A 27,628-nucleotide genomic window follows, 5' to 3' on the forward strand; every position below is an offset into this window, starting at 1 on the left:
TGAATTTATATATATGTACATATATGAATTTTCCAGACTATTATGGAAACAGCTAATACTTTTCCTATGCTAAGAAAGACAAAAATACTGACAAAACATCCCCCCTGGGCAGTGAGCCTCCTCAAGCTCACTTTGCATCCAGTGAAGAGACGCAGATTCCTAGATGGGGTAATCTGAGTACCTACAGGTAGCTCTCACATTTAACTTGGCCCTGGAGGAATCCATGCTTTTCAGAGAGTAGAGAGGGAGGTCACAGAAGCTAAGAGCTAGCTGAAGTTACCCTTTATAATAATTTCCTAAATTACACTCGTCAATTTGACTGATTCTCATGATGCACCAGCAATTTGCAAGATTTCTGCCAGAGAAAAAAGAAAAATCATGGGGATAAATACTACATTTTACATTGCAGTCAATTTCTGAACTCCTTAGCAAAGAAATCTATGTGTCATTGACTCAGAAATATCCTTTGACTAATACTTAAAAAGGGATAAACTTTTCAAGAATAATTTTTATGAATTTCTGTGTCAAATACATCATTTATTCCCCCAATATTTTTTCTGAAAGCATTGATAGAATCAAATATCTCAGGACCATTAAAGCTTGAATGTGGATGAATTTATAACTTGCTAACTTCAATTATAGACAAATTATTTAATAACTGTAATTTATTTTAAATAAATAGTGTATTTAATTGCATCATTAAACTAATTCCTCAAAATAATTGTTTCCTCTCTTGCTATTACCAACGAGAAAATTCAGATATATCACTGTACATTGTCCTCTGATGCTATCAGCCAAATGGTCTAAATCAGCAACAATTCTTCCTTTGATTTTTGACCTATCCTTCTTTAGACCAAAAATTTAAGTAATGAATAGTAACATCTTCAGAAATAGCTAAATTATTTGCAAAAGTCTTATTGAAATCAATGGAATCTAAGCTGAGTTACTCAAGAACTTCTGAAAACATGGTTACCACTATGTACACAAACTCCACAAACCCAAAGCATAACACAAACCCTGACTGCAAATCAGATCAATGGCTAAATTGGCAAGGCTGACCTTATTCTTTCACTGAGATTTAATTGTTATTTGATATCCTGAAGTTATTTGACATCTTGGAAGTATTTAATATTTATACCTTACTCATTCAAAACTAAACCACATTTTCAGAATGTCAACAGCAGCCAAACCCCAAAGTTGAATACTGAAATGGAAATAGATGAAGTCTCTGTTGATATAATTACGTTTTTTAGAGTTCCCCTTACTCCTATTAGATATTTTTTGAAGAATATTTGTAAAAAAAATGGAGGTCCCTATGCCTTTATAAAGTACTTTATGTCCCACAAGGTTGGGCCTTTATTATTGAATTTTTTCCTCTTTTCTTTTTGCAATTTTATTACAAGGGTTAACACAGTAATATGTTAATCTAAACACACACAGCTTCATATAAAATTTAGTTCTCACTGTGTCAAAAATAAATGGAGAAAATATAAAAAAGGAGGACTTTAATTTTCAGATGGAAATATGCAACTGAAAGGCTGTAAATAATGAGGTAGGCACATTTTTCTTCACTAAGCACTAGGAAACCTGTAAGACTGAAAAATTGCTTAGGCTAGAAGATTAAACTGCCATCCATCCTGTGAGGACAACTCTCCCCTGTATCTAAGATTTGGAGATCTACTGAGATCCTTTGACCCTACCATCCTCTAAGGACTGACCAAATCCCTGGGTGGAGAGCTGAGAAGTGCTGGGATCTCCTTGTATGACCCATGAATTCCAAACCCAAACAAACTGAATTGGCCAGACAAGCTGAGTGCAAATGTCACCACCATCCATCAGCATCTTGCTCCTCATCTGGCTGCCGAGTGACTCCTGTATGCAAAACAATTTATACCCAGTTCCCTCTAACGTTCTCAGCCTGCTTTTACTAAACATGGCTTCATTTTTTACTGTACCTTGTCATGTAAAGCTAAACAAACTTCTCTATGACCTTCTGTGAAAGGAGAGTTGCAGTATGCAAAAAAAAAAAAAAAAAAAAATCTACTAGCAAACCATTGTTTTTCATGGCTCTGCCATCAGAGCCAGGCAAGGGCAATTCTGTCTTCTTGAAACCAAAAAGGACATCATTATTGCAGGCCACAAACACTAAGCCACCACAGTATTTCCTCCTAATTAAACACTCCCATTTTGTTCAGCACAGCAAGCCTCCAGTACATGGGTGCTAAGTGGCTCTTCTCAGCATGTGCTGGCTACAAGATACATTTGAAAAACAAATTTTAATTAAAATGTGCATTTCTCAGTTGCTGAAAGGGAAAGAAGGTAACAAGGGATGTAAAAGGCTCTAAACCACCATCTTACTTAATTTAAATGCCATTTAAAAGTTAAAATTAACTTTTCAGTCTTTACATATACAACTAGTATTTGAGTTTAATGCTTACCTACAGTCATCCAGAATTCCAAACTTGGAAAGTAAGTATGTTGGAAACTACTACAAAATCTCTCCCAGATCAACCTATCATATGCTCTTCATTCAGATCTCTATTATTATCTAGCCAATGTGAAATTCTGACCACACTTCAGACTGCAGGCCCATTTTGTGGTGTATTTTTGTAAGGATGCTATCTCAGTGCTGTTCTGCTGAAAATTGGAATAAAATTTTTCAGCACACTCCCACCCTGTTGATTCCTAAAGGAGCAGATTTTGGAGCAGGAAGGGACACAAAGCTTTTAATGGCATGAGGTTTGTCTCTTCTGGTGAATAAAATGTACAGCTGTGTCTGAGACTGTGGGACTGCCTATGTCTCCAGGACTAAAAACAAAGGAAAACAGATCTCAGATGAAGGCTCTGACTGTGTGACCCCAGACAAGTTGCTTGGGGCCAGATTCCGATCCAAGTGACACTGCTCAGGGTCACTGGCCTAATTGCTCCAGTGCTCTTCAGCTGACAGTGAAATTGAGGCAAAGCATTGCCCTTAGTTTTCCATTGCTTTTAATATTAACTGTGTATTAGAGAAGTGACTGGCCTTTCATGATTTGTGCCTCCACACGTCACTAAACAAAGGAGAGAGACAAACAGTTCCATTTTAGTTTATTACTGTGAACCTCATTCACATTGGTTTACCTCATTCTTTGGCTGGCAACAACTTGTGCCATTTACTGCAGCTGTGTCTTCATCTAAACCAAAAACGTGTTCTCTACTTCAAGTTGAGTCATGTGAGTTCAAATCTAGCAAGATGAGGCAGCCTTGTATTCACATGAGCTTTAATGTGACCTGCCAGCTTCCCTGAAACTGCAAGCGCCTTGATCACAAAAGGATTTTTTCATTTAAAGTCCCCTTCCTTTCACCAAAGGGAAGCCCAGACAGAAAGGCAAAACTCATCCCTTGAAGGGCAGCAGAGAGAACTCAAGGCTGGGGAACATAGTTTTACTAAGCATTTTCCTTGGGAAAGTAGGGTGCTCAGCATGAGTGGGCTTTTGTAACTCTCTGGGTACCCTTGGCAGTCTGCAGCATCAATGAGCATTTCTTTACTTCAGTGCACTGGCAATTGCTGGGTGCTTTTTACACACATCTCCTGTAAGGAATGGGATTTGGCTCTGGTTTACACCAGTTTGTGCTTTTTAGCTGTGATTTGAAATGTATTACATATTCACAATAGTTCAGGAAATTCTACTTTGTAACTTGTACTGTTCTATTTTACATTTAAATTGTATGCACGTTTCAGAATTGTATGCCCATTTCAGACTTTCTCTCAGGCCCTAAGAAATAAAGGATATAGGGGTTTTGAGAGTCCTTCTTTGGCAGGAGTTGTTCTGTTTCATTTTTAGCTGGTTTCCTAGGGAAACTAAGCATTGCCAAGGCCTTTAGATGCAGGCCTGCCACTGGTTGACTGTTTCTAACTTCTGAACCTCTGACAAGAGCAGAGAGCTCACAGATCACATAGGTTGCTGCCAGTTTCATTAAGGCAGGCAAGCATGCAGAAATGAGAGGATCCTGCTAAATACTCCTTATCAAGAGGAAGGCTGCAATGAGGTGAAGCTTTTCACTGTTACTAGAATATAAAGATGACATAGTTATGAATATTGTAGCCAAAAGAAATCTTTCAGCAGAGTCTTCACCACACTGGAATTTACCCCTCACTCAGACACAGTATAGCATACTGACCATGCATATTTATTAAAAGTCTCAGCCGTAGCTCATCAGCTTCCTGTCCTGATGGCATTTGTGACAGAACTCTCCTGTAGATCACCTAATGAAAATCGTCTAATGGGGAGGACAAAACTCAAAGCAAAGTTTTGATGTAATTAAGTTAAAAGAAACCTACAACAATTCCAAAAACATCAGATTCAAATCTACGGTCCTCAATAGCTCTCAAATTGCTCTTAAAAAAAGCACAGCTCAGTTGGATACTTACAATATTTCCATTATAAATTTTTCTGTAGTCTTATTATGCAGGCTATCAACAGCCATTGGACTGCAACAATGGCCCCAATCATGATCAAGACAAGACAAAAATTGATTAGCTATAGAGGAATAGCTGCACAACCTTCTACAAATTCACAATGCTAAACAAGTTCCCTTGGGTATGGTACTTAAAAAGAATTCATATTTAGATTAGTTTTTCATCTTTTGGATTTAGAGCATTTAAAAGCATCTCAAGGAATGCTTTCCAGTTCCCACTCCCTACCATATGAGCTAATCTAATAAGCATACTGAGATACACTGAAGGATTTCGTTTCCCTCTCTGGCTTCCATCTCCAGCACTGCATGCTTGCACCAGGGCTGACAGCCCCACCAGGCAGCCTGGGGGGCTCCCTGATGGTCTGCTCGAGGAAGCAACACAGAAAGCAGCTGAGCAGTACAGAATATACAAAAATAGAAAAAGGAGAATGACTACACATGGAGATCATGGTTCTGTCTTCCCTGCACTTGTCCAGTTGTGAGAAAGCAGAGCACTAGATATGTTCCTACCACACAAGCCCTGCTGGGCCACCTGGCTACCTGATGTGCCACAAAACCTGAAATTAAACTCTCATGCTCTAGAAAGGCTGTTCTACTCAGATCCCTGGATATCAAGCATGATTTAACAACTCCATGCTACCTAAACAGTGACAAAGAGAAGTACAGAAGCGACACATTCTTTGTGTCAGGCTCCCAAAGCATGGCACAGAGCTGTTCACAGACAGAGCAAACAAAGAACTGTAGTCAGAGTTTCAGGTGCCTCCATCTATGGGGGAAAGAAAGCAACATCTACACATGGGCAGAGGTGAGACAATCACAATAAATGCCATGAGAAATCTTACTGCCCAAACCTGTCCTTTCATGAGGAGTAAGGTGGTAACTGTGTCATCACAGCACAGGTAACATGGCCTAAAATTCCAGTATGTTCCACACAAGAGGGACATAAATTCCCTGTGATCTACTGGAATCAGTCAGCAGCCTGAGAGGATTTTCAGTTCCTGTGAAATATGGAACATAATCCATATTTAGAGATATGTCTTGGAATTACACTGGAGGTGTAAAGACTAGAAGTTCATCAGAAGCAGTGCTCTGAAAATCACATGCTTTCTACTCAACATCTATATTAAGCTACCAGCATAAAGTTCATCACAAAAGTGTAAGTACATAGTATTTACCTTATGTTGTCACATGGAAGATGTTCCTTAGTAGCATTAGAAAATACAATCTGCTGCACACCCTGTGTTTAATTTTATCCCTTCCTTTATATAAACCCACATATAATTTCCCTTTACATAAGTTGCATTAAAAAGAACAACACAGCATGAGTCACTCCACAGATACTTGTACACTAGAACTTACAGCTGGCCAAGACTGAAAGAGCCTTTTAACATCTTTTAATCCTGCTTGTTTTGAAGTCCAAATGTTTCTGACTATGAGTACACATAGAAGTGAACTGTAAAAAAATGCTTTAAAAGAATAATCTTTTAAAAGTGTTCTTTCTAGCCGGAAGTTAAATGCAGATTATAAATACAGGTTAAATATATAAACAAGTATAAAAATCTATCTTATAAAAAAAGACAGAGTAAATTCAGACAAACTGCAACCTATAGAGACAAACTCCAAATGAGATGCCTATCTGTATGAAATAAGCTAGAACACACACACCAAAGACTAGGAAAATACAGCACTTGTAAGATCTTAATCATGCCACATTATGAATGCAAATTGTTTTTTACACAAACTCTTACTGAAGTCAACGGAATAGCTCAGGAAATAAATTTATGGGTTGTTTCAGATCATTGCAAACCAAAGAATTCTCCTAAGAAGAGTGCTTGGATATACAAAGGTTAATACTGCAATTCCTTCAACTCTGCTTCTCCTAGAGCTGCCAGCTGGGAATGACTTTCTCCAATATCGAAGAAATAAACTCCAGATTCCACTCCACGTGGAACTAGGAGTGCAACCCTGATAATACTTTCTGTCACTCTGCAGGAATGAAAGAGCAACACCAAACTAATTTTAAGGCCTCCCATTCTTGGCAGCAGCTACACCTGTCAAGACTCAGAGGAACACTTGTTAGGTTATGAAAACAGTACAGCTAATCATTGCTTTTGGAAACATTCATGCAAAACACCTTGTTCATTCAAGCAGAAATCAAACAAGAACACTCAGAGAACAATAAAACAAAACTGACTAATGATTCAGCTACAAACACCACTGTGAAAACTGATTCGGTTACAAGCGCTACAATGAATTCTGAGCAAATCTTCTGTGCTGAAGGAAAACATTTCAAGGTCAAATAAAGAATGCTCCACTGTGGAACAAACCCTAGTGAAGAAATCACACAAAGTGATTCTGGAGCAGAGTTTTCTTTAGTTCCAACTGCCTAAACACTGTCTTTGTTGTACTTTTCTATAGCAGTGACGTATTTTATACACATATCCTGTACTGGAAGTGTTAGTACTGTTTCTCCAGATATGTTTACAAACTTTTGAAGAAAGTGGTCTGCAAGAAAAATGCTGAAAAATTCTGTCAAAAGAGAACAGAAGACATAGTTTAAGCATGTCTAATTCTGCATTCAGCCAGAATTAAATATAGCCTTCAGGTCACAAAAAGCACGAAAGGCCACACATGCTGGCAGAACAGAAGATGTACCTACTGTCCTGAATGGTCTAAGAAAAACTCAGACTGGGAGGAGTTTTAAAGATTACCTCCTCAGTCAGGGTGGAAGATAACACCACTACTTCAGCAGCACAAGGGGACTGAAATCTACCTTATTCAGAAAAGGCACAGCCTTCAAACCTGCTGTTTAGAAGCCATGAACAATAAAAGATGCAGGAAATTACAAGGAATGGGTAAACAAGGAGACCTTTCTAGATTCTAGGGGAAAAAATGGAAAACTAATCAGGCAGAGAAGTCCCACTATGAAAAACCAAGGTCAGGAAGACAGGCTTCAGCAAGGCTTTGGAGACAACAGAACACAACAATGCCTGACTGGAACCCATTCAAAAATCAATGATGAAATACTAGAGAAATCTAAATAAGAATATGATAGAGTCTTTCCTCAACACACCTCACATGACAGAAGGGATTCTCTGCCTATTCTAGAATCTATGGTTTTGGTACCAGGAACCTCATTGAGAAGCTGTTGGAAAGACTGAATTGGCTTTCTGAGTGTACTCTGACCCAGATCATACAGGCAGAATGGCAGGAATTTGGAAACATAAGTTCAGAACATCTCTCACAAGAGGTGACAGAGCCACCAGATTAGCAGGCTGAGAAGAAAATTGCTAGTAGAATAGAAAAATCTAGTTTAAGATGAAAGATGAAATAAATGAATCAGATAGTAATGGTTTAACTCTTCCTCAATAAAAACAGCTCAGTCTTTGAGATTTGCAGAAGATATATGAAATTTTAAGTGAGGGGTGGGCTCAGCTTCTTCTTCTAGGGGCCTGCTTCTCAGATGCTGGAGGGGTTAGAATTTCTCTCCCTAAATGATTCCTCCTGCCCTTGTACTCACTGAGAGCTGCTGATCTGCAGGACTGAAGCAGGGCTGGCAGAGGTGAGACTGACATATGGGAAAACAAGGAAGGAGCTCACATGCCCACTGGGGTACCACAGGGCCTGGTTCCAGGCTTTGTGTCTGTGAATGATCTAAAGAGAGATCACATTTTTGTATTGAGGACAACCTTAAACAGAAGGAGCTGCAAGCACAAGATGGCTTACAAGCACAGGCAGGAAGTGCTCCAGTGGATTCTGTTACAGAATAAATAAAAGAATGCATCTGGGATCTCTAATCTGAAATGAATACAAAGAAGAAGGAACATACACAGGAGACAGTGATGATTAAAATGCTTTAAGTGTAAAATTGACTTGAAATTAACTACAAAAGCTATATTATATGTTTGAGTTTCAAGCTAGCAATATCAGCACTGGGAAAGAACAGGGATTCTGTAGGTGAATCTAGCATAATTACACATCAAGCATTTCAGTAGCTTTATAAAGGATCCCATGGAGTTGCAGGAAAGAATAATTGAATGAAAAGGAGGTGAAATAGAATGGCAGGCAAAACATAAACAGCTTATAATATACAACTTGGTCATTGCCAGAAAAAATAACTGATAAAATCATAATCAATAATGTAGGTTTGGGCATCATAAAGCTCTAAAAGAAGATGAGAAGGAAGAAGGAAGGAAAATAATCCCAAAAATTCATTAATATAAAGGAAGAATTTGGATGACTACATTTCTTGACACCGGGATGTTGAATAGCCAGTTTCCAGCAAAGCCTTGCTACTTAGTGACATCATTACTTATGATATAAACCAAGACAGGATGAAATACTTGCTGAAGTGGAAAACAGGCAAATCATTAGTCTTCTTCTCTTCCACAACTCTAAAGATCATTCATGAAGACTTGTTGCTCCATTTAGTATTTTTCTGTTCTAACAATGAGGAATATATGAAATCTTAGTCTCTAGAAAGAATGTAAAGCTAAAACATTAATTAGCATTTTTCTTTGCAGCAAGAGAGCTTTTGAAGTGATGCACTAGATGTTAAGTCCTACTTGAAGCAGAATTATCATTTGTCATAAAAAAAATATATCAAAAATCACAATGCTCAAGTTCAGCCAGGTTAGACATAATTTTATGGAAGAAATATATCACTGAATTTAAATCTTCAGATTTGCAGCCAGGGAGAGGAACAGACCAAAAATAAGCATAACCCTGAATTTTGTGTCATATTAAAATATCACAAGTACAAGCACTTCTCTTTTATGCTGGATGTAGAAAATATGAACTGTGCTCAGAACTGTCATAGTTTTAAAAAAAAACTAACAAAACTATTCAACAACAAAGCTTCAGGACACTAAGAATTGCTGTGAAATTTGGATCTCTCAGTTGTCCCTCATGTGGGAGTCTACCTAGATATTTGATTTTTTCCCATCTCTCAGACATGCATGATGACATTTCAGAAATAGCAGAGACCTTGCTCCATAATGCCAAAAAGGGGATTTGAAGATTGCATCCAGAGACTGGATGGTGCCACTTTATCCCTTCTGTTTGAAAGGTGAATGTGTACACAATATGGCAATGTAAACCAAAATTAATGAACTCCAGAAAAATATTTCTGAATCCTCCAATAAATCTAGCATGGTAATAAATTCCTGAAATAAATCAGAAAACATGAGACATACTCAAATAACATGAGGAGCCAAAGATGCAAGCTGTTTACATAAACAAGAAATGACACCTTAGCTTATATGATGTAATGTTTTTATACAAGCCTGGTAGACTAAACAGTTGTGATGGTGCCAAGTGTTTGGAAGGTGATGAAATTGATTGAATCTGGCTAAGACACCAGTTCCAGCTCTGATCCTGATTCCTATCTTCAAATATATAAGGCAAAGTGTAAAAGCACATTAGTGAGATTGTATAGCTCAAGCCATCAATGCTTAGAAATTACCAGAATGAAGCACACTTGAATAACCTTACATTGGACACTTTGTTTAGATTATGATATAGCCTTTAACTGCATGATTACGTACTAATTTTTCCACATAAATTCTGATTCATTCAGCATACATAATGAATAGTGCCTTCATAATGAACTATTTTTCTTGTAACAGCCAGTTGCTTTTGTTCAATGCGTAGTCCCAGGACTTATTTGCTACACATTATTCATATTCTTCTCTGAAGACAAAATTATGAATTTCATCATGGGTTTTTCCATGCACCTCATGGGTTTTCCAGGCTACTACAGCGTCTGTCTGATTAACAAACATTCATTAGTTTATTTTGAAAACATTGCTGTGAGGGGAGGCAGCAGTATGCTTCCATTATACACATGGAAAACTAAGGCACAGGAAAATTACTTAATGTGCTTGATGTTCTCTTCAAAGCCTTATTTTTAAAGTCCTACTCTCACAGAAGTGAGCAGCAGCCATTGACTCTGAGTACTCCATGGCATCCCTCTCTGCTGGCAAATGCACAAGGAGAATTTGTCATCTTGGGGTCCTGTGTGACTTTGGAAGATGTCATGCACTGATACACCTTGACCCTTCTCTGGTAGTCACACCAAAGCATGCCCTCTTCTGTCCTGTTCCTTGAACTTCTTCCTGCCCCTCTTCCTTCTTCTTTCCCAGTCACACTTCAACAGTCTTGTTCTTCATTCCTAAGGCTGTCCTTTCAGTGCCAGTCTCTCTGCTCAGCAAGTCCTAGTTTCATTCCTTTACTCCTGAGCTCTGTGGTCCAAACTGCCCAGTAACCCCATCTTGTACTTCCTCATTCTTCAAATGAATCTGAGTGAACATGCCCGCACTTCCCTCCCCAGCCCCAGCTTTACTTCCCTGAGCATGCTGCCTCAACTTGGACTGCCATCCTTGCTCCTTTATCTTCTTTTCCCATTCTGGGTTATTTTGTACAATTCCCATTTAACCTAATCCCCATCTTGCAAGTCTTTCTTGTTCTTCCCCCCTTAACCAGCCCCTGCTGTCTGTTAGCACCCCCAGGAGCCGTTTCCTTGCCTCACTCCCTCATCTACATGCCCCAAGTTCCAGCATCCTCTTTGAAGGTTTGTTTCTGTGCTTCTCTCCTTTCTGCATTCTGACAGGTGTCATTTGTGTCGGTGTCTCCTGCTTTCCCTCTGCCTGTGCCAAGGAAGGGCAGGGCAGTGGATGACGGTGGGACCCACAGTCACGGTGCATCGTCTGTAGGGGGAGCACAGCCACAGAGGAGCTTCGGGACATTCAGCTGCCGACATCCAAGACTGTTCTACCAAGCCTAGGAAAAGCTTGCTTTTCCCCAAGACTTTCTGACATCAGCTATATTTCTATAGCATTGGCATGCTTATCACACAAAAGATATCCATTCATCTACTCAAGGTTTAATCTCCAGGTAAGACTAATACAAATTTTATAAAAAGGTCAACAGAATGTTCAGCACTGATTAAACATTCATTCCTAGCCTAAGCTTACAGAAGTATGGCTACAATGTTTAAATAAGTCAAAGAAAAATAACAAATGCTACACTTTTTGCTATACACAGAATGAGTTCAAGAGAGTTCTGAGGAGCTACAGGTTAGACTGTGCATCAGACTGAGCTGTGCTATTAGACCCATGTAAAAGAACAGGAGCAAATAATGCAAGATGCCTTTGAAAATAACAGCTCATAAATGGATTTGCAATATTGCATTCACGTTGAACCAAATCTTATCAGGAGTTTTTATCTAAAAAAAAATTTCCAAAGTGCATATATTTCTTATCTCTTATTTAACATTTGTATGTTTTTAAATTGCTTTGATTTGTTAAGAAAGATGACAATGACTGAAAAAGCAACACTGAAAGAAACCCAGAAAAAAAAATCCAAAAAAAGATGTACTGCCATGATATTATTAATTGCTTACTCCAATTTCTAGATTTGTGGCTCCTGTATAAACCTTCACAGAAGGTATAACCCAGTTTGCTGAATACAAAACATCTCAATATTAATCCTCTTGTCTTAGAAAATAAGAAAAATATTTTGCTAGCTACATAAATTTTTCATTACTGCTTATGTTTCTACTGCAGCAGTGCTTGCAATTCCAACTAAGTGCATTGCAGAATTTGTCATAGTTGGATGTATAATGTTATGGTTTCACTGGCTGTCTTTCCAGTTAGTACAGCTTAAAGACCAAGGACATTTTCAGAATATGAAAATCTAGCATGATTATAATTTACTATGTGCAATACGTTGCTATTTATCACAAGACTTTGTTGGACCTCAATGAAGCCAATCACCTTAAGAACATCACCCTTTTCAACAAAGATACCTTAAAATAAATTGAAAGTATTTATAATACAAATGTACCCATGTGCAGAGATCTAAACGTATGGTGTGTACATCTGTACACTTGTCTCAAAGATGAAAGCCCTAACCTTTGCTTCCTTGTTTAGTGTTTCCATTAAAACAAGCTTTTTGATGCATAAGTGCCACCTGTAGGAAATATTGGAGTATGCTCAAGAGCAGCCCTGTGCCAACTGAGGCACTGAGTTGTTTCCCTGCCATCCCCAACACACGCAGCTCCTGTGGAAATTCAGACATGCATTGAGGAGCAGCCCTGGATGATGGCAGCTTGCTTGATGAAGGTTAGTTTGTAAAGCCACATCTACAGGAAAGTTGTTGTTTTCGAGTCTAACCAAAAAGGAACTGAAACAAAAATACTACATTTTTCCATTTGCTGGTCTATATGACATTAATCCATAGGAATCAAGCAATCCTTTTCTATTGTGTGTTGATGCAAATAGAGTTTGTCATGATTAACATGGGCTACTTCACTACAATTACTTAGGGTACACAGATATGAAAGATTGCATAATTTAACTATTTTTAATTATATCTACTATTAATTAAAAGGAATATATGTGGAAAACCCAGTGTAATCTCCACTACTATAAACATAGTTCAGCTTCCTGTGAGTTAGGCATGAATGGATGGAAGTGCATATGTCATAATTCCAACATTGAAAGAAAAAAAATCCAAGAAATTCTAATGTAGCTAAAAAAATAATACTGATAAAAAGCTGATACTGATATGATGTTCAATGCCTTACCTTTTTTCCCCCTCCCCCGAATATTACAAGAAAAAATAAGAGCTTACAAAAATTCAGGTTATTAAATGGCCTGAGTCTTAAATGGTCTTAGAGTCTACCTAGGTCAAAAAAGTGAAGTATTTAATGCCAATTTGTAAAAAATAACAGAGAAAACTGGCCTGACTCTCTATAGCCATCAGCTTTAACTCTTGTGCTCCAAAAATATGCTCACCACAAGGAAAGAGTTTCATTAATTCAGCCGTATCAGTCACTGATACAGTATCCCCATTCCTTGGTACATTTACTAGGTTACAAATTCCACACCCAAAGCACAATTTGCATCCAAGAATGAGAAGTGATTTTTAATAATTCGATGTGAAACGACAAGATAGAAATTTTCTGATACATGAGAAAAAAATGATATACTACTCTACGAAAAAAATATTAGTTCATTGTTTGACAGCCAGCGAGTCTGTTTAGTTTTGTCAGTCACAGTTGGGTACAAACGACATGTCTCTCTTCTCCCCTAGTCAGCCGTCAGCGTCGCTTCGAGCACGTACACTTGTTTTGGCTGTCCCCCGTCACCACCTGACATTTATCTGCTTGCTTCAACACAGACAACCTTTAACACCCGCCCCTGCTAGTGTGGAACCAAACTTCGCGTGCCTGCCGGGGAACAGACGGGCGGCCGGGCTGACAGCCGCCGTCCCCAGGGCACTGCGGTCTCCGGCGGCGGTGCGGGCGCCAGGCGCGGCGCGGCGGAGCGCGGCTCGGGGCTCGGAGCTCGGGGCTCCGGGCCCGTCGGTGCGGTGCTGTCCGCGGTGCTGAACCGCCTCCCGCTCGGTCTCCCCCCGAGCCCCATCTTGCGAGCCCCAGGCTCGGTCCGCTCGCCGCCTCATGGCTCTCACGAGGGACCGGCAACAAGTCTGGCCGCTTGCCCACGGCAGCCGGCACAGCCGCCCGTCTACCTGAAGCACGGCAATTGCGCTGGAATACAAAGGACTTTGGAGACCGCGGGCAATAAAACCCCACCAGGGCCGCTACCCCATCCCTAGCTCCGGACTCTCCGCAGCTCGGGCTCTGGCTCCCGTGGCTGCCTCTCCCAGAACAAGCCCCAGCGTCCATTCCTGGCAGGGGCAGGGTTGTGCATCAGGCTTGCCCGGGGTGATCGCGCCGCAACGCCAGGCACGGCTTAGGGAGCGGCGGTTTTCCCTCCCTTCCCTCCAGCAAGGTGCAACCTTCTCTTTTTCTTTTGTTCTCAATGGCAGGAGGGTGGCGGCAGCGGCGGGAGGGGTGGGGAACACTTGCACCTACAAATTCATGGGGGATAACAAAGGACCATACGACGCGCGGATTAATTTGCATTAGCATCCATGAGGGCAGCAGCATCTTACGTCTGCAGGGATTAGCCGCGCCGAGCCCGGGCTTACCGTCCCTATCGCAGAGCTGAATCGCCTCCAGGCTGAGGTTCTTGATCACCTCCTCGCAGGGGCTCGTGGGGCTGCTCATGGTGTGCGCCAGGCGCGGAGCCTCCATCGCGCCCCTCGCCGCTGCCTGCTGTGGCTTGGCCGGGGGCTGGGGCTGGGGCTGGCCGGCTCGGGTGCAGAGCCGCGCGGCAGCGCTTCCCGGCGCCGCCCGGCTCGGCTGCGAGCGCTCGGCGGAGGAGGCGGGCGAGGAGCGGATTTGTCACCGCAGCGAGCCGGGGAGGGGGCAGCAGCGAGGCGGGCGGCCGGCGCGCCCCGGGATCCGCGTTTAAAGGGGCCGCGGCCGCCGCCTCGGAGCCGGCCCTTCCCCCTCCGCTCCTTATGTAACCGCAGCCGCGCTTCCACGGGAAGCTCCCGGCCAGTCCAACCCCTCCGGGTCGGGCCCTGCGAACGGCCGGTCCGGGTCCCAGCCGGCCTGCCTCGAACACAGCTTCCCACCGCCGCGCCGTGGCTTCTTTCGAGGTTACTCCATAACCCGACAGAGTCCCCAAGGCAAAACCATCCCCAAGCCACAGTCAGCGACTTGCCGTTCCCTAAGCGCACAGCCCACCATGACCGCGCTGTGCAATCACACCCAGCTGCAAGGGTCTGCCGTCCACTCTGATCCTTCCTGATTATGGAAGAATTTGCAGAAAGAAATATTAGCCTTTCTAAATGTTAGAAAGAAATATTTAGGTTTATCAATCTAAAACCTAGAAAAGCTGGCAGAAGGTAACTGATTGCAAGAGAGGGTATGGGAATGAGCAATTTCTTGCTATCTGCCCTGCACATTTCCCATCTGCCTTTTTTGTGGGAAGGAGAAATAATCCACATAGTATTGGTACCATTCCTATCAGGTCTTTTTGAAAAGTACTTATTTATCAATCTCCACCTTCAGGAACAAGAATGGGGCCAGAAAATGAGAAAATTTAAAAAGGAATAGGATAATAAATTAAACTTGTGTAGCTCTGTGCCATCATCAGGTGTGACAGCGCAGCTTCCTGCCCACCACAGGCCTGCAGGCTGGACAAAGGAGCAGCCTGTGGGCCTGGGGCTGCAGGAGTGCACTGCTTTCTCCAGGTTATGGACTGGCTGTGGGATCAAGCTCGCTGTGCTGGGATGGGATCACCAGTTTCCAGACAAAGTGGTTTGAGCCCATTTCCTACCACACATTAACAACAAGCATTCCTGGCACCGGTTTGTTGTTTCACCAAAATAAAACTGACACTGTTTAGCCACTGATCATGAGATATCAACAGTGGTTGCTTTGAGAAACAGCAGTTCATTGCATGCAGGCTCCCACCAAGACTGAGGCTGTGATGTTTCTTGGTCAGCATTGTGTGACAGCAAGTCCAGAGAGTCCCTAAAACTCCCATTTCTCTTTCTGCAGTCCCAAGTTCTCCCTCACTGATCTGGCACAGCAGCAAGCCCCAAGCACAGCTGGATGTCTGTCATCCACTAACACTGGACTTTGGGATCCTTCCATGCTTTATGATGGTTTCCAGAGACACTAATCTCAGAAAATGAACTCTGATGTTGCCTTTCATGAAGCCACAGACAAGTGCTTCTGCAGCCTAGAGGCAAGGAACAGTTTTTAGGAGCCTGGATTCCTCTGACACCTTCAAAAATCTGTAGTACATCCTGGGGAGAAAGAGCAATGCTGAGCACCCTTCTGGGACTGTGTACTCTTTACACCCCCCACCCTCCATTCTTTCTTGTTCATCTTTTGTTTTTTTTTCTCCCTGCTCTTTATGTCTCTGATGTTTTTCATCATGATGTGAAATGAGTGCAGAGGGGTCAGGCAGAGGAGAAATGGAATGAGTGGGAAGGGAACCTAATGGAAGAGAAAATGAAAAGGAAGTAATAACAGGAAGGGAGAGTGTGAGTCAATGGGGAGGTGGGAAGGGAGAGGAATATATGAATGAATGCACAGACAGAATGAGGACAAATTTAGAATCAGAAAGGGAAGAAATTAAAGTGGGTGAGACTGCATTCATCAGGTTTTAATTTTGTCTCTGACAGGCATTAATTCCCTGTGGTGAATCAAAATCTTTCTCCTTGATATTGCAACTGTTCTTAGCGCACAGGCATCTCCTACGTAAGGCTGAAAAATTTCTTTCCCTGAAGATGGTGTATTTAGTCTCTCAGCCTTATGTTCCACATTCATTCCCTTCCACAATGTGGCAGACACTTCAGCAGCTCACCCAATCTTGTTACTTTGCTATAACATTATATAAAGTCCATTTGAAACAGACACTGTTCTTGAATACTGAGAGAATTCCCACTTTATTCTCTCTGCCTCTATTTTATACACCTTTCTCTCCTCTACTTCTTATTCTATGCAACTGAAATCAGGTTTTTAAGAATGGATGGATTTTGCATAGCTCTTTGAAAGCACACAGCTTTGGGGGTGTTCCCATTCCTCAGAGGCCTCTCATTTCTCAGCTACCTTGTAGCAATAACCCCTGTCTGAGCTCTATCTATTTCTTTCTCCACACTATTACAGTTTTTTTAAAGAAAAGACTAATTAACTCTCCAACTACCAGCAGACCTCAGTGTAAGTGTAGAGCAGAGAAACCTTTCCCATAGCTCTGCTTTTCTAAAGCTAGACCTGCCTGAGACAGTATTTTGCAGAGTCACACTTCAGGCTGCGTGCTTCCTTCAGCCTATCACCACTCCCATCACCTGGGCAGGGGATCAACATTTTTTAAAGCTCAAATTCCTCCCAGATGTGATTCCATGCAAACACTTGGCAATGAATTTAGTCCTAGGTATTTCAGTCTCAGAGCACACAATGCTCTCATGGTGGTTTTTTCACCTGAGAGAACTATACTCTGCTTGTCTTAACAAGGAATATCATTGTCTGAGGCACAAGTTATGTTTGTGCTAAAGGATGACAGTCTCAGCATATAATCAGAAAGTTTATTCTGTGACAGATTATCCCTGACAGTCTTTAGCAAAAAATGTCACATATCACAAATATGGGTCAACATTATGTAATGGAAAGTCTGCCAATAGCAGCGCAACGTTAGACACAGCAGAGGGTCATGTGCTTAGGACTGCAAAAGCTTGCAAAGAATTTACCACAACAGCAACCTCTCAGACTTCCAACCTTTAGATAAACAGAATCTTACCAACTTCTGTAGTTCAACAACAACAGTGTGTCTGTTATTACAGCACCCTCACACAAGGAGAGCAGAGCAGCATTTTCTAGCGTAATGCACACACCCAGAAACGTGAGCTGTGACACACAGCCCTTGCCTGGCAAGGTCCAACAATCTCAGCTCTCCTGCCTCAGCCTGGCATTCACAGTGCCCCAGGTAGGTCAGCAAGATCTTGCTGCAGGGCTACACTCTACAGCAAAAAGGCACAGAGACTGCCAGCCAGCTGGAGAGCTGTGTGGCTTCTTTCCTAAAAGGCACAGCCTCATTCATGCCATAAAAGCAAGGGGAAAAGGGATTCCTGGGTATTCCTTTCCTCCCCTCCTGCACAATTACAAAGTTCAGCCCCACCTGTGTTGCACTCTGTTTTGGGAAAATTGCTGTGCATTAGCAGCAGAGCACAGCACAGAGCTGGGCAACCCCGTTCTCACTATTTGAAAACTCTTTTGTATTTTATTGTAGCAGGTTTTTATCTGCAAGTTATAAAAGAACCCCCCTTTCTCAGACCTCAGCAAGACTCAGCATTCCAGCTCTGCCTTCCCACTTGGGAATAAAAAATGACTTGTGTTATTGCTCAGTCGACTGTGCAAGCAGAAGGCAAAAAGGCTACAGACATGGTTTTCAGGAAAGAAAAATCAGGGAGGAATTAAAGACAGCATTTTGGGATTATTTTCCTCCTAATAATATGTCACTTTTGATGAGAAAAGCAAAATAATAAAGGACAGATAGAAAGAAGGATGGAAATCATTATTGAGGATGAGTCCTAAAAGATACACTGGCTAAACTTAGCAACTAATCCCTGAAGTTTCATGGAAATAAATTCTTTGCAATTTCACAGTCATTCTCTGTCTTTAATAGACATGTCAACTGTTTCAAGTGTGCAAAGGCACACACTTGAAAAGGGATTGTGTGCAAAAACCAACATAGAACTGAAGTGAAATCCACAGACTGGTGACAGAAAGACAAAACACCCACCCCAAAACGGAAGACCCTAAGTGAAAGCCATGGCTCCACAGAGTTAATGTGCAGTGTGAGACCTCATCCTGCTCAGACAGGCATTGGTGTATGACAATTTAGAGCACTGGATAGATACAGCAGTATCTAACCAGGAACCTCTTTGTTTTTTCTCAGATAACAAAGCAAGAACCTCCACAAGTGCTGAAACAAGGAGGATAATGGCAGAGGTCCCTTTTACACTCTAGGAAAATCCAAGCTGAGGACCAGCATTTGTTCTTAGCTCTAGAGTGAGTCTCTGTCCCTCTTTCTGCAAAGGTAGCACCCATGGCCAGGCACCCTGACACCAAGGCCAGCAGTGAGGCTCCAGCTCTCCTGGAGATGTCTCTGCCTGCTGCTTTCTGCTTCAGCATTGTTTGAGATGCTGGGAAACCTCACAGCTTCTGGGAACTCTACAGTGAGGCGCATGCAGTGGCTCATACATCTCAAAATGTCTCTCCTTCCCTGTTCACAGGGCTTCATTGCAGCAACTGAATTCAGTTTATGCATTCAGGCTTCTCCTGAAAGGCCATAAAGCATACTTTGAGACATCAAAGATACAATTCTGAGGCAATCTTGTGCCAGCGAACCTACTCATGAATCTGGAAAAATGGCTTCAGTGTAGGCAAAACCAGTCGACAACTTGCAGAAAAAGATAATCAGTCCATGAAAAAGACAACCAAGGGCGTATAAGATAGAAATACACCAAAGCACAAGTGGCACAAATGGGATGGCCAGAGTCTGGCTCTGCCAAGACTCCCAATACAGGAGTTAGAGGGTGTCAATTGCAGTACAGGAGTTAGAGGGTGTCAATTGCAGCAGCTTCAGAGCAAACAAAAGGATGTGGTACTTCCTGCAATGAATGTTATGGTTGTGAGACTGAAGGACAGTGCCAGTGCTAGAAATTTTTGTTCATTCAAGGGAAGGCTGGAAAAGTTCACGCAAAAGGAATCATTTGGAGTTACTAAAACCACAAGTGACTGAGCTGAGAGTGACCGAGCCCTAAGCTGGAAACCAACAGAGTCCAGGGAAGAGTTACTGAAAATTGTTATATGTGCTTGTCATGCCCTTCATCTCCTGTAAAATCTATTTCAGCCACTGTTAAAGGGGCTGCACTATCCTGGCTAAGCCCTTGGTCTGACCCAGGACAGTCACAGAAGTGCCCTGCTATCCAGGCCTTCATTCCTTACCACCCACTACTGCCACTGTCCTCATTCATGAGGAAAACTTCAGAGTATGGAGCCCTCTGATGGTACCAGTTAGGTGTGCAAATCTCAACCTAATCTAAGCAATTCAAACAATCTAAAGGGAATACTCCTCTCAGAACAAGAAAGATATCAAGCAAATTATCATTGTATTATTGTTGCTTTCTGAATTTGAGTTTTCTGATTATACAGTCTGAATAAGCAACTAAGAAAGACATTCTTTCATATGCAAAAAAAAAAAGTATTTGTAGTTCATAAAATTTATTTGTCCCTTAATGGTCACAAAGTGCTGTTAATGCTTAGCATTATTACTTATTAATTTAATTTTAAGTTTAGCCTCCCTTTATGAGATCCAGAGTAACCTTAGAGAACAATCTGAACCTCTCTCCTCTGTGCTGTAAATCAGTCTTCCTACTTTTGTAACCACTTTCACATTTAATTAATGCCTTATCCTCCAGACATTGGACCATATCTTGACCTTTAAAGGATACTACTGTCTGCTTATCCTTGACCATGCTGACTGCTATTCAGATTTAGTTTCTGTCTACAGTTCAGTGGCCAGCTTTGATACCTTTAAGTGAATTTTAGCCCCAGCTGACTTGTTTCAGTAATTTCCTTAAGATATTATGTGGCACAGTATCAAATGCCTTTGTAAAGTCTCGATGCTGTTCTGTCCTCTGCTTATCTTGTGGCTTCATTGTAAAAGATGTGGAGGATAAACATTCTGATTGGCCTGCCTTGGTGTGCTGCAGCACACCTGGGCCCTAGCAGGGTCTCATTACACTATTCACCTCCATGTAAATACATTGCCCCCTTCTGCTTCACTATTTATAGTATTTGTTTCAATTTGGAGCCATGCCCATAGGACAATAGTTTCCATAGTTACTCTTAATTCAGTTTTTTAAGACTTCTGGCATGCTGACAGTTTATTAGTCTCCTGATACTTCCTCAATTCTCTGTGGGGTTTTTTAGCAACTAGCTGTTCCATCAATTCTTTAAATATCTGAAGGGATACCTCAGATGCATTTGTTCAAGTGATGATATTTCATTATGTATTTCTTAGTTACTTTTCCCCAGCAGTTCATAATTACATCAATGATTTCTTAAGCAAGCCATTATTTAAAGTTTAATCTCCTTCCCAATAAACTTCATGGCAAAAGTCCAATTAGTCTTAGGGAGAATAAGAACTGGTCTCAAAATTTATCATCTCCTTATTACAAATTAATTACAATTAATATTTTCTTGGTCAAGTAATTTTATGTTTTTGTGCCTTCAAGAATTATGACAGTCTTTTCCTATTATTTTTAACCTCTTGGCAGCTGTTTCAGTGTATCCTCATGCTGTCCCTGTTTCTCTCCTGTGTACTAAACTTGGAATGTAAACCCTGTTTTGGTGACTCTCCAGTTTTCTGTTTCTAGCACAGTTCATATTTTAGTTTTACTTGTTTAAATAGCCCACAGTGACCCATTCTCTCTTCAATGTTTCCCATTTTCATTGGAACAAGACACATTTCTGCTGGCTTTTCCTGACAGTATCCTCTCATGTTCCCCCTACTGCCCTTCCCCTTTCCACAAAACCTTTTCTGAAACTCTCTCAACTGATCCTGTGAATGAGATTTTCCTGATAATACTGCACCCTTTCACTGGATAACCAAAACTCTTCAGATAGCCAAGAAGAATGTACATTAATAAAGATAATGAAGAAAGTCTAAGTGATTAGTTCCTGAGGGTCATCTCATGATGTCATTTTCTTATAACTATAGAACTATAAGCATTTTGCATAAGCACAGAAAATGGGATCTAGGTTGATGTCACTGCTTTTGTACCCCCACAATCTGCTGTGACTGAGCTGATGTGGCAACACAGGACTGACACCATTACCTCATCCCCCACTGCTACCATGAACACAGCCAGTTAACCACTGAGGAAACACCAGGAAGATTGGGTTAAATCAGTGAGAGCAGGAACACCAAGGCATTCCCACTCCTTAGCCCAGAGACTGGATGAGTAGTGAGACTGATCTTAAATTTCTTTCATTTCGTTCAGTCACTTACTAGAAGCTCTCATACTGTTTTTCAGATCTATGATTATTTATATACATGTTTTGCATTGACCCTGCCTGGATACCAGGTGCCCACCCAAGCTGCTCTGTCACTGCTCTCCTCAGCTGGACAGGGGACAGAAAATGTACAGAAAAGCTTGTGGTTTGATATAAGGGCAGGGAGAGATCACTCAGCAGTGACTGTCATGGGCAAAATGGAATGGACTTAAAGAAATGAATTGAATTTACCACCAACCAAAATTAGAGTGAGATCATGAGAAGTAAAGCAAATCTTAAAAATGCCTTCCCCCACCCCACCCTACCCTCATTTTGGGCTGCACTGCCTCCCCAACCAGTGGTCTAGAGAGATCAGGAATGGGGATATGGGGAGTTCATCACAGATTGCTTCTGCTGTTGCTCAGGGAGAAGAGTCCTTCCCTGCACCAGCATGGGGTCCCTGTCACAGGAGAGAGACTTCTCCACAGACCTCCCCAGTGTGAGTCCTTCCCACAGGCTAAAGTGCTCCCTGAACTGCTCCAGAGTGGGCACTGCCCCATGCAGTCCCTCAGGACCAGTCTGCTCTGCATGGGCCCCCCATGGGCTCACAATCCCTGCCAACAAACCTGCTCCAGCGTGGGCTCCTCTCCCCACAGTTTTGCATGTCCTTCCCAGGAACCTGCTCCAGCATGGGCTTGCCACAGATTCACAGCGCTCTTTAGGGCTTTCCTGTACTCTGGCATGGTTCTCCATGAGCTGCAGGCTGGTCTCTTCTTCCCTGAGGAATTTCTTGGGCTCCTGGGGGTCAATCTGCCCTGCCATGGTCTGCACCACGAGCTGTAGGCGAATCTGCTCTGGCACATGCAGCCCCTCCTGCCCCTCCTCCTGCACTGACCTTGGTGTCTGCAGAGTGTTTCTCTCACATATTCTCAGTCCTCCCTTCCCTGTCTGCAATTATTTCTACACAATAACTTTTTTTTTTCCTTCTTAAATATGTTATCACAGATGTATTACTAGAATTTCTGACTGGCCTGGCCTTGGCCAGCAGTGGGTCTGTCTTGGAGCTGGCTGACTTTGGCTCAGTTGGACATGGGGGAAGCTTCCAGCAGCTGCTCCCTTAAGCCACTCCCATCCCCTCCCTGCTACCAGAGCCTTGCTACACAGACCCAATGCAATATGTGATCCACAATTAAAATGTCACAAAATTTCACAAGAAATAATTTCACATTAAAAACAGCAATGAAGAGCTGTATTTTCCATAGGTTTTCTCTGGTAGGAATGCATGTCCTCTTTGCACCCATATACAGGCAGATTAAATAAAGAAATAAACAATAAAATGAGCATTTTTCTGTAGCACTGTTTCTTTAACAACATCCACAAGCATTTTAATTAAACCATGTTGTGCTCTGAATTATGTCCTACTGCTGTTACTTGTGTTCTGAATATATGTCAGCCCTGCAGTATGTTACTTATTGGTAGTGTAGCAATCCTTACAGATTTCCAGTTGCTGTACATACACAGTGCCCTGGAGTGTTTAAGTCATTGGAGGAGTTGTGGCTTTCTGTGAGCTTGAAAATCCTAGAACTGACTCAAAATCTGTTAGTGACTGATTCAGTGCTCCTGCTTCTTAAACCAGGCTGCACAGGAGGATAACTGCAAAGGCCATCTTTAGCCTAAGGAGTTTATTTGCCTTAGGATCTTTCTGCAGTCAGTGGAGAGTAGAAAAATCCTCACCTGTGTCTCAAAGGGAGTTCATTGTGGGTGCTCAGAGCTGCTCCAGAGGAAATGCCTCCTCTTGATCCTACAGGAAGCAGGGGGAGAAAAACCTTCTGAGGCTAAATTTAGTCTTTGTGAATGCCCTCTAAATTGTTCCTATGTGTGTTTGCGAGAGCCATCTTTGATAACCTGCACTGTATTCTGGAGTGCGAAATGAGAGCAGCAAACAAATTTGTCAAAACTCTCTCTCCAGGGCTAACACAAGCTCTTCAGCTTCTTCTCCAGGGTTCAGGGGGCTTAATCTCCACATGCTGATAGGGACAGGGCTGCCTGCAAAGCAGAACAAGTGTTCATTTATCCAGCACAGCTGTTGCCTGATGACAGAGGTCCGACAGTGGCTCCTGTGTGATGGAATGTGGGGCTGTGTTCAGACTTGTCTGATCACTGCTTATCTGAGACCTGCTGAACCCACATCAAATGCTCATCATTTGGAAATTCTTTTCCTCTGATTTCCTCTATTTCTTCCATAGAAATAAGTTAACTGCTAACCCAATATCTTGCATTGGTTTTTAAAATCAAATTTGCTAGGGTTATTTATCTAATTTTTCTTTCAAATACCAGTATTTTTCTTCTTGATTCTCTCTGTTCTTATTTTATCCATTTTCAGTCTAACCTCCCCTACTCCCACCTGTCTGAGAGCCAGCTTCTGATTAATGCATCTCCACATAAATTCAATTTAGCCATCGACAGTACATTTTTGGGGTTGATCACATGACATCCACCTGGTTATTTCTGGGATGAGGAGGGAAAATGAGGTAAAAAGTAGCAAAATAAGTTGCTTTCTGTGTTGAAGCAGTTGATTTTAATTAATTAAATTTAATTTTACTTGGTTTGCATGGCAAAGTTTTGGTTGCTACGGGGAGAAGTTGCTGAATTTTCCCCCAGGTCGGATGGAGCCCAACCCAGCCAGCTCCAAGGTGGACCCACCCACGTTGGTGGCAGCACCTCTGGGATAACAGATGTAAGAAGAGGGAAAAGACTGTGCACGAGCAATCAGAAGGGAGGAATACGTGAGAGAAACAATGCAGCAGACACCAAGGTCAGTGGAAAAGGAGGGGGAGGAGGTGCTCCAAGCTCTGGAGCTGAGGTTCCCCTGCAGCCTGTGGGAAGGACTCATGTTGGGTAAGTTCTAGAGGAACTGCCTTCCATGAGACAGACCCCATGCTGGAGCAAGGGAAGAGAGAGAGCAGCTTTCCCTTGAGAAGGAAGGGGCACCAGAGAAAATGTGTGATAAACCAACCAAATCCAAAATTCCCCATTCCCCTGTGCCACAGGTTGAGAAGGAAATAGAGAAGATCAGGAGTGAAGATGGGGAAGAAAGGAGAGGAGGGAGGGAAGGTGTTTTAAGATTTAGTTTTTATTTCCCATTATCCTACTCTGGTTTGATTGGTAATATATTAAACAAATTTCCCCTAGCTGAGTGCATTTTGCCATGACAGTAATTGCTGAGTGATCTCTCCCTGCCCTGATTTTGACACACAAGCCTTTCATTACATTTTCTCTCCCTTACCCAGCTGAGAAGGGCAGTGACAGAGCAGCTTTGGTGGGCACCTGGTACCCAGCCTGGGTCAACCCACTACAAAAATTTTCTGGTCTCTGGTCTTTAGCAAGCTACTTACAGTAGCTGCCAGTTGACAAGAAAGTTGTCTGTGTGGATTTTATCAATCTTATAACACATTGCCTGTCATGCTGTGGAAGTATTAATTTGTACACATAAGTGACAGTAAAGTTTTCTAATACCATATCAAGCACAGCAACAGAAGTAAGGGTATGAGGTGGAGCTTTACAGTTTTGTACCTTAAATACCAATCTAGATTAGCCCTACTATTTTGTGTGGGCAAAAACTAGACTACTGCAATTTAATTTCTTGCATTTTTAAAACAGTCATTATATTTTAAAAACTATTTTAATGCTGTAGCTCCATCAAATTAATGTAGAGGTTGCACCAACTTAATTATACACACCCCTACAGTGACACAGCTACAGTTCACCAAATCTAAGGACAGCCTTCCCCCTTAATTTCTGTGTACCACCAAACTGCTCCTGCCAGGAATGAAGTAGACCTGGTATTAAGGCAGTACTGAGCCCTGTGTGGGTTTTTGGAGGAGAGCCAAATGTTCACGTATATTAAAATCTCTAGAAATGTATTACTACATATGTGTTTGCATTCATAAAATTTATGAAGCAAAAGTATTCAGAAAAGAAAGATATGACACAGAGTCAGCCTAAGGAGAGATTGAAAATGGAAATATTTTATCACTAACCAATGACTGTTTTCATTTGTCTAATAGTGCAATAGAAATGAGTGCCAAATTCTCCACTCTCTGCAGACAGTTTGAGGCCTGAGAAAAAATCATTACCACTTTTTTATTGTTCTTTCTTGAAGTTGAGTAATATATTACTATAAACTAGGGGAAACAAATGAGGTATAAATCAAGCTACATTCAAGGATTAATGAGATTAGCAGCTATCAGATCCATAGGCTATCTATAAACTGACCACTAAGCCTTATGCCCTCAGGAGTTAATTACAGAGGTATCACAACCCGGAAAATGCACATGACTGGCCTCCACCTGAATTACAAACATACCTCTCTAGTCCTAGCACAGGAGCAGTGATGTCTGACAAAAATGTGGCAGCAAATAATTCAGAGACAAAAGACAGAAAAGCACTCCTTAATGTCTTCAGGGCCTCCTCCCATGCTTAGGAGGCATGAGGGAATGAGGGATGCTCAGTGACAAATAAGATAAAAATTGGGAAGCCCAGATGTCAAAGCAGAGGTTGGTCCCCCCGCCTGCTCTCACCAGAGAGTTCAAAATTGCCTTTATAATTAACACTTGTAGAAAATGATTAAAAAGAGTGCAGTGATCATGATGGACAAGGTGGGGAGACACAAGCTCTCTGGGTCTTGGTTCTGTTTTTGTGCAGAGTTTCTGCAGCTGAAATGGTGCCATGCAGCCCTTTTGGAAACAGTTGCTGTCAGGAAGCATTATGAACTCACAGTCAGTCTGGACAAAATGCTCATTCCAAATGTGGCTCTTTGGCTGCAGGAGGCAAATACAGGGAGTTAAGAGGAGTGTCAATAAAGACACAGGAACAAGCAGTGGGGTTAGACTACAGTCACTTTGGGGGTTTGAGCACTCATTAAAATGACTGCCTGACAGCACTGTCTAAATGGAAATGTTATGCAAATGGTGAATTCATCCTGGAGTAAAATCTCCTTCCTGTATCTTGCTAGCAAAAGCACTTTTCAGGCTGAAATAGATCATGCAACCAGTTTTAGAGAGAACAAGTCTTATCCCTATTTTCTCATTTTGGATTTCTCCATCCTCTCGAGGGATGGTGGTCTGAACTCCTTATACTGTCAAACTGCCACTGACCTCAACAGAAAACAGCTCATCTCAAAACCCAGCTGAGCAGGGCAGCCAGCTGCCTTTGCCTGAGCCAGCTGTTCCCAGACCAAGGTTGCAATACCACATGCAGCTGCAAGGCAGGCAGTGAGAACAGGGTCAGTTCTCCAGCCTATTATGTGGTGCTTCCACAGACTGTGGGAGCAAAAGCTTTGCTACAACAATGATCATGGGTATCTTCTTTCACTGCTTTAAAGTTGTTTTCCCCTCTTCCTCCCCCTCAACTACTGATGGAGTCTTATTACTGCTTGATCCAGCTGAACCCTAAGGCAAAGTTTTCAGCACTGGGCACACTCCTGCAGAGAGAGTTTTGTATGAATTATAAAGTCAGGGCATTCAAATATTACATCAATTCACTTCCCACTGGCTGTCTTCATGAATGCTTATTCATCTTGAAATGATGGTACTCTAAGAAGTCACTTAAGCTCTTAAGCTTTCCTGATCTCATATCACAACTTCAAGAACAATCAAAGGGAAAAATGCTTGGAAAAGGATAAAAACAAAACCCATAGTCAGAAAAATTCGTTGCTGCAACTTCTGCTAAATAAAGAGATCACTG

At 41.9% G+C, this 27,628-nt stretch overlaps 1 protein-coding gene across 3 annotated transcripts in view; it reads right to left on the reverse strand.

The window, feature by feature from the left end:
- Positions 1–27,628, reverse strand: part of PHYHIPL (phytanoyl-CoA 2-hydroxylase interacting protein like) — a 54,659-nt gene that overhangs the window by 16,757 nt on the left and 10,274 nt on the right. Inside the window, exon 1 of one of the 3 annotated variants that reach the window (XM_058029107.1) lies at positions 14,455–14,667. The exons of the other annotated variants lie outside the window; for them this stretch is intronic. Within the exon in view, the coding sequence (XP_057885090.1) occupies positions 14,455–14,560 (106 nt within the window). The 5' untranslated portion in view covers positions 14,561–14,667. Of the gene's footprint in view, positions 1–14,454; positions 14,668–27,628 lie in introns of those variants that run through there. 3 annotated transcript variants of the gene reach the window in all.

This window comes from Melospiza georgiana, chromosome 8 (genome assembly GCF_028018845.1).
Source record: "Melospiza georgiana isolate bMelGeo1 chromosome 8, bMelGeo1.pri, whole genome shotgun sequence".
Taxonomy (NCBI): Eukaryota; Metazoa; Chordata; class Aves; order Passeriformes; family Passerellidae; genus Melospiza; species Melospiza georgiana.